This window comes from Papaver somniferum, chromosome 2, assembly GCF_003573695.1.
Source record: "Papaver somniferum cultivar HN1 chromosome 2, ASM357369v1, whole genome shotgun sequence".
NCBI lineage: Eukaryota > Viridiplantae > Streptophyta > Magnoliopsida > Ranunculales > Papaveraceae > Papaver > Papaver somniferum.
In genome coordinates, this window is record NC_039359.1 from 2,717,539 (window position 1) to 2,737,861 (window position 20,323).

The window sequence follows — 20,323 nt, forward strand, 5'->3', positions numbered from 1 at the left end:
GTAATTTTACAATCTTTAAACGCCCCTTATCATTCTCTATTGAGTGGATGAAGAAATCCATAGACCCCAATTAAGTGGCATAGGCCCCAATTTAGCCAGGTTAATTATCAGCTCAGCTGTACTCTGAAACAGCTTAGAAAGCTGAACTATTATTTTTGGTGGGTAACCGATGTTTTAGACCTTATTTGTGGCTTCGAGAGAGCTACATCGCACTTCAGATGGCTTTGAGACCTTATGTGTTAGAAAAGAAAATTTGCAGAACCCTATTGATGGGTTGAAGAGTGCTCCTGTATCAGTCTCACCCATTTCGACATCCGCTGTGTATCGTTCAACCTGTGAGTGGCGAGCACAGGACCACTAAGAGAAGAATTCTTCACACTTTGGATTGTCAGTGATTTGTGGATCTTCTGTTCACTCTTATTTCCTCTTTCCACATTAGAATCTTGAGTTGTTCCTTGACTTGATGTGTCTTCCACTTTCCACATTAGAATCTTGAATTGTTGCAAACCTTTTCAGCTACAGCTGCATGTATAACATAAGTCTCATATACTATATGCTAAGTGGGAATTTGACCGGGAATATTTGTTATGGAAGATCATGCTAGCACCATAATTTTAAGTTTTACTTTTACTTTTACAAGTACAATAAATATTTTGAAATTAAAATTTAAATCTAAACCTTGTACTACTAGAAATGGTTTATAAGCCAAAGGGTCTAATTTTTGCCACAAGTATACACCCTAATAAATTAAGGTCTAAATAAGACCTCTACATAACTACATTGGATTTTATAGACCGCTATTGGAGATGCTCTAAAAGGATTAATATTAAAAGATAAATGAAACCAAGGAAGAATAAAAAAAACAAAGATATTTTCCACCAAAGTGTTGGATGAATCACAACAATGATATTCAGAGGCGAGAGAGTCTCATCCTCATTTTTATCTAAATCTGGGTAGAGGAGTAACGAAGATAAGAGAAGCCCAAGATTAGTCAGGGCTTATTTTTCTTCAAATTCTTCTCAATCTATGCAACCAACGCTGTCGTTTTACAAACAGGGCACAAGTTCTTTTGCTTCAGCCACTGCTTAACACATCCACTGTGAAACTCATGTCCACATTCCAACGTCCCAAGATCATCTCCTTCTACATATTCTTCCTGAATTTCACACAAGGTTGTTAATTGATATTATCTGAGTGAATAAAATTCAAAGTGCTTTTCAACAGAAATTGGACCTCGTACCTGACAAATACAGCAAGGTTCCATTTCCGAAGGAGCATTTATTCTAATTGTACAAAATTTCCGTTTCTTCAAACACTTCGATATAACTTCTTCACTCAAACCGGTGCTTACATCTCCTATGCGTTCTTCCAATGCCAATAGTTCCTATATTCAAAGAGATTGAGCAAGCTGAGAAAAATAAAAGATTTCACAAATATACAAGTGGGCAACCAAAGATTTGTGTTTACCTCATAGGACATATTATCAACATCAAGTCGCATGTCTCTGTGCCTATCATGCAAGTCGGCTACACCAAAAAATACTGACTGATCGAGGATCATAACATCCTGCGATATCATGAAAAGTGTTAGATCAAATACATAAAGAATATTTGTACAGAAACTGAAGAGAACTTCTGTACACCTAAAATATCCTCCAATGAGATTACAAGACTACCCTAGTAGCTATTTTCACAAAATTGGGCCACACATTGGTAGAATCAAGAAAAGTAAATACATATTGCCAACTAAAAGCCACTTTGATACCACCACTACAGTAATAGGATACACTGATTATTGCAGATCAAACAGTTAAAATAGAAACTAATCAAACTGACCGACCACACAGACAAGCTACATTTCAAGGTCAAGCTGCTCTTCTTGTAAACTAGAATGATGATGAATTGCAATCATAAGAAGCATGTTTGATAATTGATGGTTCATCAAAATAGCAAGCTATACATCCAGAATAATCTGCTACGTTTCATGTACATTAAGATGAATATCAATCATAAAAGGTATGTTTGATAGGATTAACAGTGTATGGTAAGTTGCATAGATATGGCGATGTTAGACACACAAATATAATGACAAACTTATAACATACCTCAAATCTTAAGCCATCACCACCTCTTCGGACCATATCCAGAACATTTCGGATCTGTATAGCAAGTAACATGAGATCGTTAGCTACATGGAAAGACCTAGATGCTGGCCACAAAAATCTCTATTCATAATAGCTATAATTCATGGAGGTGTAGAGAAGTGAGTATATGAAGATGAGCAATATTATGAACATCATATTACGGCTCAAACTTCCCACTAATCTACCTCCAGCATCTCTTCAAAATAGTAATTTAATAATTACCAGACAGTTATCGCAATCTTATTCTTACTGTCTTCAGAATCTAACCCCAAGGCAGACCTAAGTTACTAGTGAAACTTTGTTCCTTGATAAAGCTCATTGGCCGACATTTGTACAATGGTAACATAATAGGTTGTCAACAGTGGCAATCAAATGTAAGTTCAGAAAGATTGCACCCACCGAGAAACGTCTCACCCAAAGATAGAGAAAAGAACAATCTAGATATCCTCTATAAGCAGAATATTGCAGGCATTTTAAGAGATGCAAGTGAAAAGCCTCTGAATTCAGTCATATTTGTACATCGATAGCTAAAAATTGTTGAATAGACGAGAATAAACACCATGATTCTAATATATTCTAAAAACAGAATACTGTTTCAGGTGTAGCATGCTATAGTTAGAATAAATACATAAAACTGCTTCATAAGAAAACTTAATAAAAAAATTTGTTGTTGTCAAGTATTGCTCTAATAAACAGTTAACAGAGTCATAAAGATGACAAAGCACTATGCAGGCAACTGTAACTGATAATTAAAACCGTAATTGACACCTGAGTTTAAGGATAGAGGCACATACATGTCGAAAACGAACCTCAGATAGCAGCCTACTTCTTCCTTCGGTAGCAGCAGCCAAAGATCGGAAGGACAATGGAACACCATCATCTTGTCTATCCATCAAGAATGCTGACCTTGAATAAGGCTGCGGATTTCCCTGCTGACCAGCTGCAGATGAAGGAGGCCCCTCTGGCGAGGAAGCAGAAGGACCAGAACGTAATGGAGGGAAAGTACTACTAGGTGCCCCAGACTCTGAGCCAGCAGATGGAAACAAAGACCGACGAACAACTTCCGATAACCTCTGTGAATATTGAGAAGTCGGATTTGGAGGTGCCCAAGCAGAACTAGGGGACGGATGAATCACAGAGCTCGACACAACCCGAGGATTAGAGGCCAAATTCCCAGGAGTAGTTGAACTCCCATTGGCTAAACTCCAGTTAGTTGGTTCTTGAGCCATGTTTCTCATCTCACTAGCTGCTACAAACATAGGATGTTCTGATATATTTCTTGGCATCCTAAGGTGTACTCCTTCTCGTGATGCATTAGGCCTCTCTCCAGGAATGAGCGTTGAGCTTGAAGAGCTGCCAGACCTTGAACTTGGAGTCCCATTAAAAGAAAAAGGGTGAACATTTCGCGGCAAACCATGACTATGTGTTGTCTGAGACCGACTCTCCGAACTCACGTTGGCTACTGGTGGCCTAAGGTCCAAAGACTGACTAATCGGTAGAGCTCTAGAAGATAATTGATGAGGTGACCAACCATGAGAATGCCTTGCTGGATAGCCTGTGGGTGGAAGATTTGACGGGGCCAAATCCTGTTGATTTGCAGAATTAGTTCTCATTCGGAAATTTCTGTGCGAGGTTTCAGCGTTACCTGCTAGACTTAATGCAGGATTTGCACCTCTTGTACCAACCACTGATTGTGGATTTGCCGGCTCTGGAAGATTTAAGGTGAGTGGAGTCATTGCCGGGGTGGAAATGCCGGAGCTACTCGCAGCATCAAAGCGGGGAGGAAAAGAATGCCATAAACTGTTTTCAGCTTGCTGATAACGGCTGGAATTTCCTCCTAAGGATGATGACTGGCCAGAAACTCCTCCTTCAAGGGTTTTCCTTTTGCAGGATAAACGGCGACCATCCAATGAACAGCCAGGTCTAGCATCACCCTCATCTACCAAATATCCACCACTTCCCGAAGCCGTTCCAAAATGATCAGAGCTTGCAGCAGAATGAAGTAAACTTGGTTCCATAAACCCACCACTACCACCTGCATTGTTGCTTGTATATCCTGCATTTAAGTTTAAGTTCTGTGGGATCTCATCAGAGCTAGATGCCTGTGAGAACAATGACCCATTCCCCAACAGATTGTTATTTAAGTTTAGATGAACACCTCCCAAAGACATAGTATTTGCTGCTTCAAGACGCCTTTCTTCTAAACTGGGTCCAGATCCTGCATGGTTTCTTGACCACAAATGTTCTGTTTTTGCTTCGTTGTGAACCATATGGCCACGTGTTCTGTCACTGGAACTAGCTTCCCCTAAATTCCAACTGCTCAAGCTCCTCCCTTCATGACCAATCACATTTACATCTCCACTACCTTCACCTAAGGTTGGAGGGCATTCTTGATAACCACCTTCTACTGGATTGAGCACATCATTCCAAAATAGTTGCTGATTCATACCAGCATTACTTGAACTAGCTCCATGGTCAAGCCCAAATGTATCGGTAAAAGAATCAAGGGTACTCCTTTGTCCCTGCATTGAGGCTTATATGCTCCGAAAAGTTAGCAGAAGGTGGCAAAGATTGTATTACCACAATCAGTAACTCACGGACAATGCTGTATTAGCAAACCCAATATCATGCAACCTGTATGAACACGTAAAAATTAGTCCATCAGAATGCTAACATTAAAACACTCACTCATGCAGTTAAAATTGAGGACGAACATTATCGCTGTAACAAATTTTCTTTACAAGCAATGAAGAGGAGAGATTCAGTCAATTCTAAATCATTTACATTCTCAGAAAGGCATCTTCCTACAGTTCAGTCATAAGAAATGAAATGACAATCCAGAACCCAGACTCTAGCAGACTAATTTTTTTCTTAAAGGGTAATAGCGAATTAAACACAATGCAGCCTCACAAGAAACTATCGCCAGGAAATCTATTACAACCTTCAGCATATATAGGTAGATGGGTGCATCAATACCAGATGCTCAAACACCTAAAAAAATCCCAAATCATGAACACTCACAGTGTGAAATTCAAAGTCTAAACATAATATAAGTTCATCCAAACTGTAGCTAGGATTCACAATCACATAAACAAGAACTGCATGCACGAGAAATATCTACATTAGTCATCAAACAAGGAAATAAAACTGAAGCAAACATCAACAAATCCCCTTCCTTTTACCAAGAGTCAAACCTCAAAAAAAAAAAGAAATTAAAAAAAAAAACCCAACTTTCGTTTTTTTCATTTCTAAATCAATCGATCTTATTGTCAGCAAAGATGTAAACTTTATCTAAAATCCATGAGGAAAATCAAACCCAAAACTCAAAATCACAAAAAAGAAGAAGAAGAAGAAGAAGAAGAAGAAGAAACACAGCCTTTAACAAAGAGATGGGGAAAAAAATCAAAAGGAAAACCCAAAAGAAATTATACCCAGAGTTCTTCGTTTCCCCTAATCACTATTTGCATTCAAAAAAAGTATTAGCAGAAATCAAACCTAAATTGCTAATCAATCAAGCAGCTAACAACTCATCTATCGATGAAGAAACGTATAACACAAACCTACCTGATGAGATGATGAGGTTTAGTTGAAAACAAAGACGATCGACCAATGGATGGATCGTCAAGAGAAAAGTAGAAGAAGAAGGAGAAGGAGAAGGAGAAGGAACCCTTGAAGAAGATGAACAAGAGAGAGAGCAGACCACCAGAGGGAGAAGAAGGGGGGTTGAAGTTGGAGAAATTAGAGGGACAGTAATTTTCTGATTTATTGGAAATGAAACAAATGAATGTATAGATAGAGTGTAATAATTAGGAGTTATTTTGTATTTCGTCCAAACAAAAATTTAACGTTGCAATTTCTTTCCATAATTTGCAAAACGGAACCTTCAGTAATTAATATTCTTATCTTTTCGTAATTGAATTTACCCAAGTGTACGAGTGTTTTACGTGACAAATGCACATGTAAATGAATAGATTTTCTATTAAAATCAACGGAAAATGGGTCATTTGTCCAAATATTTTTAAACCACGGTTCAAATGGACGAGTAAAAAATAGTTTGGGTGAAATGGTCAAAAAATAAAATAATAAGGATGAAACTGATTTCATCCTAGCTTAAATTTAAAAAATAGCAAGGACGAAACTGGATACATCCTGTGTAAATTAAAAATAAGAAAAAATTTGAAAATGGGCACGATGAAACTGGTTACATCCTGACTATTTTTACATTTTTGTCCATTTAAACAGTATCAAAATCTAACTGTCCATTTCACCCAGGAATTGTTGATTTTGGTCTTTTTAACCAATTTTATGTATAATCAAGTGTCAAATCTTTTATGCTTGAAAGAAAAAAGAAAAAAGAAATGAAGAAAATACAAAATGACACTCAAATTAAGGGGTCTAAACATAAATAAAAACAAGGGTTTGGATTAAAATTTAGTAAGAAAGTAAGAAAGAAACAAAGAGAGCTAGATGGTCAAGTTTGTCTATCAGCTGGCTGGCTCACCACTTGCAAACGAATGAGAGACAAATGTTAGTAATTTTTACTTACTAGTACTATCTTTTTCTCATCCAGAATCTAAAGGATATAATAAAAGCCACGACTAAACAAAAAAATGTTGGGTGTTGTAGACATCCCACTAACTCCAACAATAAAGAGTTGGATTTGAAGAAGAAGAAGAAAATATGGATGGGAATGGGAAGGGGGATGAAACTTGAGAATTTGATCCTATTCTAGTAGTATTCTATGACGTTTTGCTTTAATTATCCCATTATTAACATTATTGAGTAATGCATAATCTAATAAGAAAATCTTTAAGTCATAGAGATTTGGAGAGCAGAGACAAGTCAATTTATAGGGTTGATTATTAATCCAAGAGGTGGTGGTTTATGACATTGGTACTATCAACCTCTATACCTAAAGGTCTTTTCTTTTCTTCTCAATTGGTGATGCATTGCACCCTACACCAGCAAGCACTATTACAAAAACAACAAAGAAAACATCTTTTTTTTTTACTTTCCTTATCTCTTTGGTTTACTTTGAATGGTTTTATTATTATTAGTTTCACACGCAAAAACACATAACTTTGTTGCTAATACTGCAAGAATTTCTTCTTCTTCTTCTTCTATAACTTCTCTGTTGATGATATTGCTTTCATACCTTGCTCGTGGTCCCTGTCTGTCTACCTCTCCTTCTTTCTTTCTTTCTCTCGTGGGTTCTCTTTGTTTTGTTTCCTCTCCTCCTCTCTTCTTCTCCTTTCATAAAGGAGGGTCGTCTTTGCTTTTCTAGTATTAAACACCCACAAACGCAATCCTTCTTCAGTGACTGCCTAACTTTCTCCTTTTTAGGGGTCTCAATATAAACAACACCGGTTTATGTGGTTGGCTAACAAATGGGGTTCATTTTTATATCAGGTGGGTGCAGAAATTTACTTCACAAGTAAATCCATGGACCATAATTTTTATGTTCCACAAGGCCTATACAAAGTGTTTTTGAAAGGAGCCTAATGTCTTAAAGAGTATTCACATGTAATGCTAGTGATGATTATAGTATTTCACAAGCCATGAATGTTGCAAATTCAAAGTATGATAAAGATTGCTTCAGACCTAACTCCTCTATGTAAATTCAATGGTATTTCAGTAATGAACCTTAAATGCGGGACTGTTTCTCCTAATCGGCATTAACAATGAAATTACAACCTGAAGTTAACCTAATCAGGGGGGTATTAGGAGGAGCAGCAGCAACAAAGATAAAATAGCAAATGGGCTTGTCTGGGTATACCTAACAGACTTGTTAGGTGAAGTTGATGTTTGCAATGGGTTCAAAGCATTTTTTTTTTACTCTGTTTGGCATTAACTAGTAGTATCTCTCAATTATCTAATGCATAACAAATTCTTAGCTTTTGTCAGAAGACTTTTCTTCTTCACTACTCTCTCTCTTGTTTCAAACTTGTGTTGAAAGTCTTACTTCTGCAATCTGAAAAGATGGAGCAAGAAACTAACCACCGTAAACGTAAACATATCATGACTTTGATGGTTTCCTGCAAAACAGAAAATCATTTCAGTAAAACTAAAAGCAAGCTTCTTTGGTTGAATACAAATTCAATTAGTTTCTTTGTTTCAGGAAAAATGACACTTTCACTTTTTCAATTTAACGTATTTCTTGAAATGGACGGAGTATATCTTAAAATCATTCTTAGCCTCAAAAGAGGAGACGTAAAGATCGAATTTACAATCCTTTGGTCCCCTTCCTTAAAATTACAAAATATAAGAATAACGAGACACATATACCTTCCATAAAAGAACACCAAAAATAGAGAGGATTGGAAACAGAAAAAGGTGATTGGGAAACTTTATCAAGATGACCACAACTCACAATATTACCAGTCAATTTACCAGCTATTCTCTGCTGCATCTTTCTTTGTTAGTCAGCAGCAATAAGTAACAGTAGCAGTGTAACTGTTATAGTTATAATACTTGATAAAGCTCCTTTGGAGAATGTATGAGAGTAATGTGATTGTAGATGCAAAATAACAGAAAATCTCATATGAGAGTGCATATGGGAAGACAAGTAGCATCAACAAAATGATCAAGTATTTGGTGCCAGATTGGCAGTGTAAAGACAAGTGGACAACCACTTATCCCCATGAAAACGTGTATGGCAGTGCATTTGGTTTAGCTGTTTCTTATTAACAGATGGCAGTGTAAATGCAAGTGCGCGGACAAAAATAACAACATTTATACTAGACAGGGTTTATGGTGTGCATTTAGTTTAGCTGTTTCTTATTAATTGAGAGAACATATATGGTTTGGACTTGTTGGAGTGTTAACAGAGAAAACGGATATGTTTTTGAAACTTCAAGAAATAGAACAGTTTTTAGAGATGCACATCAACCAGAACCATAACACCAACACTTACATCAATTGTTTGCATCCTAGATGAGAAACATCATTACTGTATTCCTCGTGATTCACACGGGGGCAGTTTGGCACCAAATGAGAACTCGAGCTCTCTCGCCAAGAAATTAATGATTGTTCCGATAATGTATAGTAACTATGGTGGCTGTGTACAAACAGACATTGTTCCATCAATGAATAAAATGAGAGACCTCTTATTTTAACCATGTAATTTGTTTTTCTCTTGTTTTCTTAGTCTCTACTCTAGTTTCATACCAAAATTCTAACAGTTTATAAGTTATCAATACGAAACGATTTAGCTTTTGCTCATAAGATAAAAACATGCAGTTCATGATGTGTGATGGTGGTGGTGCTGATGCAACGATGGCAGTGATGATAAGAGGACAATGGGGGTATCGATATGGGCATCCGAAAGTGAAGTTAGTACCAACAGGTAGCACAGAAAGATGTAATTTGCTGGCGGAGGTTGCTATGTCATGGTCATTAGGTGGAGTTTGAGATAACTCAAAGTGCTTGGGTGGTAGCGCGTAATATTAATGGTGGATTATGCTCCAAGTGGAGGCATCAACCATCAGGCATGGCCGTCACATATTGGGGGTGGAAATGAGCCAGCAAATTGGGTGGTGGTGATATGATTGTCATCTCATCAACGTTCTGGCAAGTACTTTGACGTTGTATAGACCACAAGATAAATTACTCATGAGCAAGCAGTGAACCCTAAACTTACCAATTTCACTATTAAACTTCTACCTTTTAACTCAAAATGCAGGCTAACCCAACAAGGGTTTTAACAGTAATGGAGGATTTTGATTCAACTAGGGTAAAAATCCTAATCAAATCTGACCTAAATTGATAACAATGTGTAATAAGTATCATAAAGAAGAACTCAATGTAGGAAATGAAAATCCTTTTAGTCTGACCTTCCAATTGGGGCAAAAATTGCTTCGTCCTTCCGAAATAACAATAACTTGCCCAGCTATAAAGAACACAAAAAGACAGAAACCGTAAATTCTGGGCCGTCTCTCTCACTGGAAGGACCCTGGGCGGAGAATTCTGTATCCGTTGAATACACAAGAAAAATGAATCATTTAGTTGGATTCATAATGAATTCCTGAGAAGAGAAAAAGTAAAACAAAGTAATAGCTAACCACCTAAAGAAAGGAGAGAGAAGTTGGTCAGTCACAGGATTCCGAGGACTGAGGCCGGTTCTCATGTGGGTTGGCTAAACCCTCCATTTGCCATGCCAGCTAAACTGGCCGCGCCACTATGGGGAATAAGTTAAACGATCGAGTCTCCACCGAAAGGTTGAGACTAGATCGACCGGTCTTATGAAGACCGGTCGGTCTTGTCGTCGTCACTTATGAAATGGTGAAGTAACGGCTATTTACCCCCAATGTCTCCCTATAAATTCACCTATTCAATTCAATTTAATCACACCTCATTTTGTCATTAATTTTATCATTTTACTTTTTTGTACCTTTAAATCATCTGTTTAATTTTTATTTTCAACTCAATGGATTCTTCTGACGAAGAAGTACGTATTCATAAGGATCGATTTGAAGAACAACAATGAATATTCGTTCAGGCGTTGAAACAAATTGATGATGAGTCAGATGAAGATGAAGAACTAACCAACAACTTTTTACAGCTATATTCATCGGGGCAAATACCTAGAGATCTAGAGCCAAAAGAAGTGTTCACAAGAAGATATATGTACCGGGGTCGGGATGAATGGCACAAGAAGCTGATGCAAGATTATTTTCTTCCCGACTGTGTGTTCTCTGATGAAAATTTTCAAGGTCGATTCTGCATGCCCCGACACTTGGTGCTAAAGATTATTGGTGAGCTTTGTCAGGTAGAACTTCAATTTAACTATCAGTATGATGCATTGAATATTTGGGGGCATAGCCTTGGACAAAAGGTTACTTCGGCCTTAAGGATTCTAGGATATGGCAGACCTTCAGATTTTAATGATGAGTACCTTCGCATTGGGAAAACAACCGCATACAAGTATCTTTCGTTGTTTTGCTAAACAATGATTAATCATTTTGGTCCAACCTATCTACGAAAACCAACTAACGCAGATGTTAGAGAAATATTAAAGCAAAATCAGGAAAGGGGATTTCCCGGAATGCTAGGTAGTCTTGACTGCATGCATTGGGTATGGACCGGATGCCCTACCTATTGGGTCGGTCAGTATAAGGGTCATTACGCAAAACCAACGATTATCCTTGAGGATGCTGCTTCTTATGATTGTTGGATATGGCACGCTTTTTTTGGTCTCCCGGTATCTCAAAACGATATAAATATTTTACACAAATCGCCTTTGTTTGAAGATTTAAAGTATGGAATTTCTCCTCTGGTAAATTTTAGTATCAACGGGAATCAGTACACTCATGGCTATTATCTTTCAGATGGAATTTATCCAAAATGGTCAACTTTAGTTCAATGTTACCGTCAGCCACCTGCCGGTGAAATGGGTCGTTCATACTCATATTTCAATGGTAAACAAATGAATCTGAGAAAGGATGTAGAACGGGCTTTTGGAATTCAGAAGCGGAAGTTCGAAATAATTTGTGGGCCTTATCATGGTCTTAGTGCTCGTGAAATGTATAAGACTATGCTGACTTGCATCATTATGCATAACATGGTTATCCAGGAGACTCGTCGTAATAAGAATTGGACTAACCATCAAGATGAAGACTTAAGGTCTGAGATTATACCAGCAAGAGGATTACCTGCAAGGAACTATGCGCAAATGACCAGTCATATTGAGAACAAAACTCTGTATAACAGGTTAAAGGAAGATTTCAGAGCGAATCTGTGGGCTGAGTTTGGAAGAGATGGAGGACGAATTGAGTAGTGTAGTTTCATTTGTTTTTTTATAGTTTTTATTTTTATTTTTTTTGAAATTGTTCAATTGTTTAACTGGCCTATGAAATAAAATAGTTTTGTTTTGAAGATGTTTAAGTTTAAATTTTTTTTAACGGTCATTTAAAGTAGCGGTCTAGACTCAATTGCCCACATTCCTTACAAAAATACCTTTACTTCATCCATTTCAAAATCACACCTTCATCTCTACAAAAACTTCCCACTTCTCTACAAAAACTTCTCTAATTTCTGGTTAATTTATGGATGATCCCATATTCACTGAATATGATGATTTATCTCTTTTTAGAAATTGTTAGAGCATTGCTCGGTCGAATTCGCATGTGTTGCTATCTCAAGCATGTTTGTCAATGTTAGTGATCAAAACTATAAGTCTTGATTTTTAGTCTACTATAGATAATTCTCGGACTAGGATAGAAAGTGTAGTTGAGATCAAGAACTCCATGGCGATCATCATACAAGAAGAAGAACTACTCAAGGAACTGGTGGAACTTCATCGACTAAAAGGTATGTGGATACTTGAACTTATCTATCACTCAAAAGTCTATCTACTCTATCTCACATCTTGTAACAAAATTCGTTTTGCTATATAGACTTTGATTATACACATTTGATATTTCGAGCCGAGTTTATCTCGCTTATCTATTTCTCGAAATATGTGTTGGTAAGCTTTCGCTTTGGCCAAGTTCATCTTTACCTAGTGACGAAAGTCATATTATGTTTCAATTACTTGAAAATGGCTTTGAAGAAAAATAGTTTGTGAACAACAACTATATAACGTCCTCTAAGAATGTTTCAATGATTAAAATGAGAGTTTAGAATATATAACCATTGTTGGATATAAGCATTGTGTGGTAACACATATATGTATAAGTCCTTATTCCTTGAACCAAAGTATGCGTACTTTGTTGATCAGGAAAACTGGAACAGAGTCCGCGAATCCAGTCCGTGTACCCAGTCCGCGAACAGTCGGAGGTTCTCTTCCCGAGAAAATCTGTTGGAGTTTGTAAACCATTTACAAACTTATTTCGGGTACTTAAGTCCGCGTACCTAGTCCGCGTACTTAGATTGGTTATTTTCTAAAAACGATTATTCGTGAACTTATACTTATATAAACTAAGGAATGCAAGTTTGGAAATCGTGGCTATAAAGTTCATTAATCGATTCGAGTGAATCAAATCGTTTTTGATTCGACTGTGTCTTGTATACTTCTATAAGATCCAAGCAATTGAACAACTCTCTAACTAGTTCATTTGATTTATTTGAACTAGTTATGGTAAAGAAGAATATGGTTGATATGAAAGTGCTCATATGGCTAACCATTTGGTTAAATACCGTTGAACCAACGAATGTACATGTTTGGGTACGGTTACACAAACCTAAAATCATGCATTTCATTTGTGTGTAACAAGCTAAGTTTTCGATCTAACGGTTGAAAGATATTAGCTTGAATCTAATCAGGTTTTCATCTAATGGTGAATATTGAATGCTTTGTTACTAAGCTAACATTGATTGCAAACCTTGATTTGAAAGATTATATAAGGAGAACTCTAGCAACTGGGAAACCTAACCCCCACACCTCATATGTGATACTAGTTGTATAAGCTAGAGTCAATTATCCTTTAACCTTAGGTTTCTTCTCGAGACCCTGTAGGTTAACTACTTGAAGACTTCATTGGGATTGTGAAGCCAGACCGATACTACTTTCTTGTAGTTGTGTGATCTGATCTTACTGTTTCTATCGTATTGAGTACAATCGTAACGATTGGCTTGAGATTGATATCTCTGATAGGAAAGATATAAAAGTAATCACAAACATCTTCGTCTCATCATTTGTGATTATACAATATATTCTTTCACCGCGTCGATTAAGATTATTGTGAGGTGATTGATAATATTGTGTTGTTATTCGGAAATATAAGTCTAGTTTATCAATTGGTTCCTGTTCACTTTGATTTATCAAAAGAAGGAACAAAACTCGTAGGTATTTCTGTGGGAGACAAATTTATCTATTACCGTAGACTTTTCTGTGTGATACAAATTTATTTATCAAAGTCTTCGACTTTGGTTCGTAGCAACTCTTAGTTGTGGGTGAGATCATCTAAGGGAATCAAGTGTGTAGTATCCTGCTGGTATCAGAGACGTAAGGAGCTCAACTGTACCTTGGACCAATGTGAGATTGATTGGGGTTCAACTACAGTCCATACCGAAGTTAGTTTGTAGTAGGATAGTGTCTGTAGCGGCTTAATGCAGTGTGTGTTCAATCTGGACTAGGTCCCAGGGGTTTTCTGCATTTGCGGTTTCCTCGTTAACAAAACTTCTGGTGTCTGTGTTATTTCTTTTCCGCATTATATTTTGTTATATAATTGAAATATCACAGGTTGTGCGTTTGAATCAATCAGTTAGAATATCCATCCTTTGGTTGTTGATTTATATTGATTGATACTTGAACATTTGTCTTTGGTATCGTTCAAGTGATTTCTCTTGTATTCAATTAGAGTCGCAGATTTCTATTTGCTTGAATAAGAATTGAATCGAGAAAGAGATATATAACTCTTTGATATACTTTATTAAGATTGAGTCTAGTTGATTCTCTTGAAAGTATATTGGAGTTAGTCCATACAGATTGCTAAGCGAAATATTGGGTGTGGTTATTGTACCCCCACTTTTTCAATTGGTATCAGAGCAGGCAAACACGTTTAAAGACCTTACAAGTCTGTGTTTGTGGAAATCTGAGTCTGAGGACGGAATCTCTTCTCTGGCATATACGCATACCAAGATGTCTTCTAAAGCTTTTAACTATGCCACATGTCTTGGGAATACCTCAAAGGATTACTTCTTATCTGATTCTTCTGAATCCCGAGGTAGGTAGGTTGTTCCATCAAATGTTGACATCTCTCCTTCCAATGAGACATTTGATACTATGGAAAAAGATGAAATGGAGTTCACCAGAATCTCAAAAAATTCTAATAAGGCTATTAATTTTCAAGATCATGCTCATCTTATTAATGAATTTCAAAAGTCTCTTGGTCGAGAACGCGAACTATATAACATCATGGAGTCCTTCTCTGACAATATTAAAAAACTTCTCCAAAAAGCTAATCTACAGCGCTAAAGGATTAGTATTCTTGAGGACATTGTCAAGGAAGACTCAATTAGAGAAAGACTTTTGATCAAGACGCATTCATCATACCTAAACAGACTTCGTGTCGAAAAAGAGAAACTAGGTTCATCTCTTATTCTAGCCCATGAACAGTGCAGATCCTTGGAAAAGGAGAACTCTGTCTTAAGGAGAAATTCTTCTGTACCAACTAATTATCGTGAATTACAGCACATGAAGAGATGTCCTCCAGAAGAAGGTTGTGTCAAGAAAGGTTTGCATGACTTACAATCTTCTCATATGGCTATGAAGTTAAAACAGGTGCCAGTTGTTGCTTCTCCCCCACGAACCTGTACATTATGTAGGAAGAAGAATCACTATGTTATTCATTGTTTTTCCAGGAGGAAACAAATCTCTAATCTTCATAATTTGCTTCTTTCTACTATCAATGGAGTAAATAGTCTGTCGACTTCTGCAGTGAATCTCTTGCCCACCAGAAACCTTATAAAAATGATCTCTTTTCTAGAAATCATCACATGGTACATGTTCATCCCAATGGTATAAATTCGTGTGCCACTAATGAAACTTCTCCCTGTGTTTATAAGAATGAATCTGCTAAATCTAAGTCTAGAAATTGGATCCTCTTCTATCCTGATCCTCTTGAACCAATCTCAAGAGGTCCTAGATTTAGTCCTCAGAGAAGGCCTTCTGACGGATATGTTAAACAATCCGTGTCTTACTCGTCTGGGATGAAAGTCAAACGGAGAAAGGCGAAGAACACAAAGATCAAACTCTTAGATGATATGTACAACTTTTTTCTCAATGATCATGGTGGGATTATTTCTCATTCCACCACCTGATTCCAGGTAATCTTTTCCTTGTTTCTAACTTGAGAGGTACAAGGACAATAATTGAGAAATGCTCAAGTATGTTGTATATTATTTATAATTTTGAGTTTTTGTGCTGACGGTCCACAAACGTTCGCGTCCTTCTCTTGTGAGTTCATAGGGTTTCCATAACAAGAGTTCTCTTCTCCTGTTTATAAACACACATATATATATATATATATATATATATATATATATATATATATTCACTTTATATTGTGTTTTTCCATCCCTAGCAAAAAAATTATATGGATAACTCTGCAAAATCTCAAGAGATTATGCATCTTGATATGGAGGAAAACACTCAAGGACGTGAGTCAATTCAAGAGCTGGTTCTAAAGAAGATGCTTGAAAGAAAGGATCACAACTCCTGGATTGATGATTCTGTCAAGGATTTAACTTGTTCTCAGAACGATTCAAATGTCGACCTTCTAAATCTTCAACTGCAAATAAACCATCTCTTAGATGGTCAGGCCAGAATCCTTGCTAATCAGAATATTCTGATACGAAATCAGAAAAAGCTCATCATGGACTGCGTCAAGGCTAGACAGCTTGCTCGGGTTGTTGATCGTAAAGTTGGTGTTCTAACTCACAAACATGGTGTGTCTACGGTCAAGAGAGTAAAGGAAATCAGTGATACCTTCTTCGATGGATTCATTGAAAGGTATGAGGTTCTCAATGAACTTTGATTTTAATTATCTAGTAAATCTTCTATTGAGAATTTTATTTAGAAGAATAACTAGAGTTTGGAATAGCCATTATTGTGATTACACATAGCTATGTCCAACATTTTCATCTTCATGTTTTTAGGTTTATTTGTTTAAATTCTAAAATTGTTTAGAAGATGATTTTTGCAGTATTAATATTTATGGTTTTATATGTTGCAATATGTTATGGGATATGTGTGTTTGCGCCCGTGAACTATGATTTTCCCATACTTCGTCAAAAGTTAAGTCTTTCTTACGTCAATATGCATGTATTGATAAAAGAATGAATGAGCTTTTGACATTACAAAAGTTTGAAGCCTATTATGTCATTTTTTGATGGAATATATGATGAACTTTTGTTTACGAGGATTATGTTTATTGTATGTCATTGTGCAAATAGTGATGGAAAATAGAATGAATCCTTGTCTATTTCGCAGTATTGATCTTCCCTGATCCATGTTTTATGATATATTGTGCGGCTCTGTAAGTTCTCTTATGTTGAGCATTTCCGATTAGATTAATCATGGGTTTTCTTGTGGTTAATTTAATTGAGTATTTTTTTGATTCAAATTCGTATTCGTATGTGATTTGTTATGTCCAAAGAAATCCTTCTTTTCTTATGAAATTAAGGTCGCTCTTGTTGTTCTTTCGGGAATGACATTTTATGGGGGAGAGTTCTTAATTGAAATTATGCTTAATTGCCAAATCTTTGTGGGGAGTGCGGCTGTGGAATATTATAGGGGGTTATCTTGTATCTTTATAAACTCCTTGATGAAAGCATTTAGCTTCGGCCTTATGATTGCATATAAATAAGTTGATATGTGCTTGCTTTTGTTCATGAAATGTCTCTATGAAAATTTTCATTAGGATCCCGTTTTCGTACCTTTGCCAATTTTATTAACAAAAAGGGGGAGAATTAATGTGTAGTTCACACTACTAATACATATGGTTTTCGGATCATTATGTAAGGGGGAGTGGTTTCCATGTGAGATGGAGTATTGACTAAGGGGGAGTGATACATATCACCATAGTATTTTTGTCGAAGTTGTGATACAATTGAACTTTGATGTTGTGTAATAATACTATGACACTGTGTAACACTGACTGAGAATTCTTGTTTCTCATTGTTATAGCTACGGATTTTCAACAACGATGATGCTAAACTTACAACCTTTGGAATCATTGGAGTACTTGTAAGTGACGAAGATTTCGAGTAATGTTGAAGATTAGGCATGTGGAATAGGAGCTACAAAAGTATATTTATCTATTTTTGTATTCCATATGTATTAATAGTTTTGTCACTAAAGTTGACGAAGGGGGAGATTGTTAGAGCATTGCTCGGTCGAACTCGCATGCGTTACTATCTCAAGCATGTTTTTCAATGTTAGTGATCAAAACTATAAGTCTTGATTTCTAATCTACTATAGATAAGTCTCGGACTAGGATAGAAAGTGGAGTTGAGCTCAAGAACTCCATGGTGATCATCATACAAGACGAAGAACTACTCAAGGAAGTGGTGGAACTTCATCGACTAAAAGGTATGTGGAGAATTGAACTTATCTATCACTCAAAAGTCTATCTACTCTATCTCCTATCTTGATACAAAAGTCGTTTTGCTATATAGACTTTGATTATACAAATTTGTTATTTCGAGCCGAGTTTATATCGCTTATCTATTTCTCGAAATATGTGTTGGTAAGCTTTCGCTTTGGCCAAGTTCATCTTTACCTAGTGACGAAAGTCATATTATGTTTCAATTACTTGAAAATGGCTTTGACGAAAAATAGTTTGTGAACAACAACTATATAACATCCTCTAAGAATGTTTCAATGATTGAAATGAGAGTTTATAATATATAACCATTGTTGGATATAAGCGTTGTGTGGTAACACATATATGTATAATTCTTTATTCCTTGAACCAAAGTATGCGTACTTTGTTGATCAGGAAAACCGGAACGGAGTCCGCGAACTGTCGGAGATTCTCTTCCCGAGAAAATCTGATGGATTTTGTAAACCATTTACAAACTTATTCTGGGTACTTAAGTCCGCGTACCTAGTCCGCGTACTTAGGTTGGTTATTTTCTAAAAACGATTATTCGTGAACTTATACTTATATAAACTAAGGAATGAAAGTTTGCAAACCGTGGCTATAAAGTTCATGAATCTATTCGAGTGAATCAAATCGTTGTTGCTTCGATTTTGTCTTGTATGCTTTTATAAGATCCAAGCAATTGAACAACTCTCTAACTAGTTCGTTTGAGTCATTTGAACTAGTTATGGTAAAGAAGAATATGGTTGATATGAAAGTGCTCATATTGGTAACCATTTGGTTGAATACTGTTGAACCAACTAATGGACATGCTTGGGTACGGTTACACAAACCTAAAATCGTGCATTTCATTTGTGTGTAACAAGCTAAGTTTTCGATCTAACGGTTGAAAGATATTAGCTTGAATCTAATCAGGTTTTCATCGAACGGTGAATATTGAATGCTTTGTTACTAAGATAACATTGATTGCAAACCCTGATTTGAAAGATTATATAAGGAGAACTCTAGCAACTAGGAAACCTAATCCCCATACCTCGGGTGTGATACTAGTTGTATAAGCTAGAGTCGATTCTCCTTTAACCTTAGGTTTCTTCCTGAGACCCTGTAGGTTAACGACTCGAAGACTTCATTGGGATTGTGAAGCCAGACCGATATTACTTTCTTGTAGTTGTATGATCTGATCTTTATGTTTCTATCGTACTGAGTACAATCGTAACGATTGGCTTGAGATTGATATCTCCGATAGGCAAGATATAAAAGTAATCACAAACATCTTCGTATCATCGTTTGTGATTCCACAATATCTTCTTTCGCCGCGTCGATTAAGATTATTGTGAGGTGATTGATAATACTGAGTGTTGTTCTTCAGGAATATAAGTCTTGTTTATCAATTGGTTCCTGTTCACCTTGATTTATCAAAAGACGGAACAAAACTCGTAGGTATTTTTGTGGGAGACAGATTTATCTATTACCGTAGAATTTTCTGTGCGATATAGATTTGGTTATTAAAGTCTTCGACTTTGGGTCGTAGCAACTCTTAGTTGTGGGTGAGATCAGATAAGGGAATCAAGTGCGTAGTATCCTGCTGGGATCAGAAACGTAAGAAGAGAAATTGTACCTTGAATCAGTGTGAGATTAATTAGGGTTCAACTACAGTCCAGACCGAAGTTAGTTTGTAGTAGGCTAGTGCCTGTAGCGGCTTAATACAGCGTGTGTTCAATCTGGACTAGGTCCCGGAGGTTTTCTGCATTAGCGGTTTCCTCGTTAACAAAACTTCTGGTGTCTGTGTTATTTCTTTTCCGCATTATATTTTGTTATATAATTGAAATATCACAGGTTGTGCGTTTGAATCAATCAATTATAATATCCAACCTTTGGTTGTTGATTTACATTGATTGATACTTGAACATTGGTCTTTGGTACCGTTCAAGTGATTTCTCTTGTATTCAATTAGACTCACAGATTTTTATTTGCTTGAGTAAGAATTGAATCGAGAAAGAGAGAAATAACTCTTTGATATACTTTATTAAGATTGAGTCTAGTTGATTCTCTTGAAAGTATGTTGGAGTTAGTCCATACAGATTGCTAAGCGAAATATTTGGTGTGGGGTTGTACCCCCACTTTTTCAGAAATT

At 36.5% G+C, this 20,323-nt stretch overlaps 2 protein-coding genes across 2 annotated transcripts; one reads left to right on the forward strand and one right to left on the reverse strand.

Moving 5' to 3' along the window:
* Window positions 1-669: 669 nt before the first annotated feature.
* On the reverse strand, window positions 670-5,907 carry LOC113346671 (probable E3 ubiquitin-protein ligase HIP1). Its single transcript, XM_026590155.1, has 6 exons — window positions 5,708-5,907; window positions 2,938-4,777; window positions 2,105-2,158; window positions 1,468-1,566; window positions 1,241-1,384; window positions 670-1,156 (listed from the first exon to the last, which is right to left on the reverse strand). Exons 2-6 carry the CDS (start codon window positions 4,669-4,671, stop codon window positions 1,025-1,027), a joined length of 2,163 nt encoding a protein of 720 aa, XP_026445940.1. The 5' UTR covers window positions 4,672-4,777; window positions 5,708-5,907; the 3' UTR covers window positions 670-1,024.
* A 5,300-nt stretch (window positions 5,908-11,207) lies between these two features.
* On the forward strand, window positions 11,208-11,918 carry LOC113350597. Its single transcript, XM_026594739.1, has one exon. The coding sequence runs from the start codon at window positions 11,208-11,210 to the stop codon at window positions 11,916-11,918; it is 711 nt and encodes a 236-aa protein (XP_026450524.1).
* Window positions 11,919-20,323: the final 8,405 nt, after the last annotated feature.

Excerpts from the sequence above, each read along its gene's own strand:
- LOC113346671 (XM_026590155.1), bottom strand. The coding sequence starts at position 4,671 with ATGCAGGGACAAAGGAGTACCCTTGATTCTTTTACCGATACATTTGGG. Across the intron at positions 2,159-2,937 it reads CTGAGGTTCGTTTTCGACAT|ATCCGAAATGTTCTGGATAT; the intron begins GTATGTGCCTCT and ends CTTGCTATACAG. Across the intron at positions 1,157-1,240 it reads AACCTTGCTGTATTTGTCAG|GAAGAATATGTAGAAGGAGA; the intron begins GTACGAGGTCCA and ends TGTGAAATTCAG.
- LOC113350597 (XM_026594739.1), top strand. The coding sequence starts at position 11,208 with ATGCATTGGGTATGGACCGGATGCCCTACCTATTGGGTCGGTCAGTAT.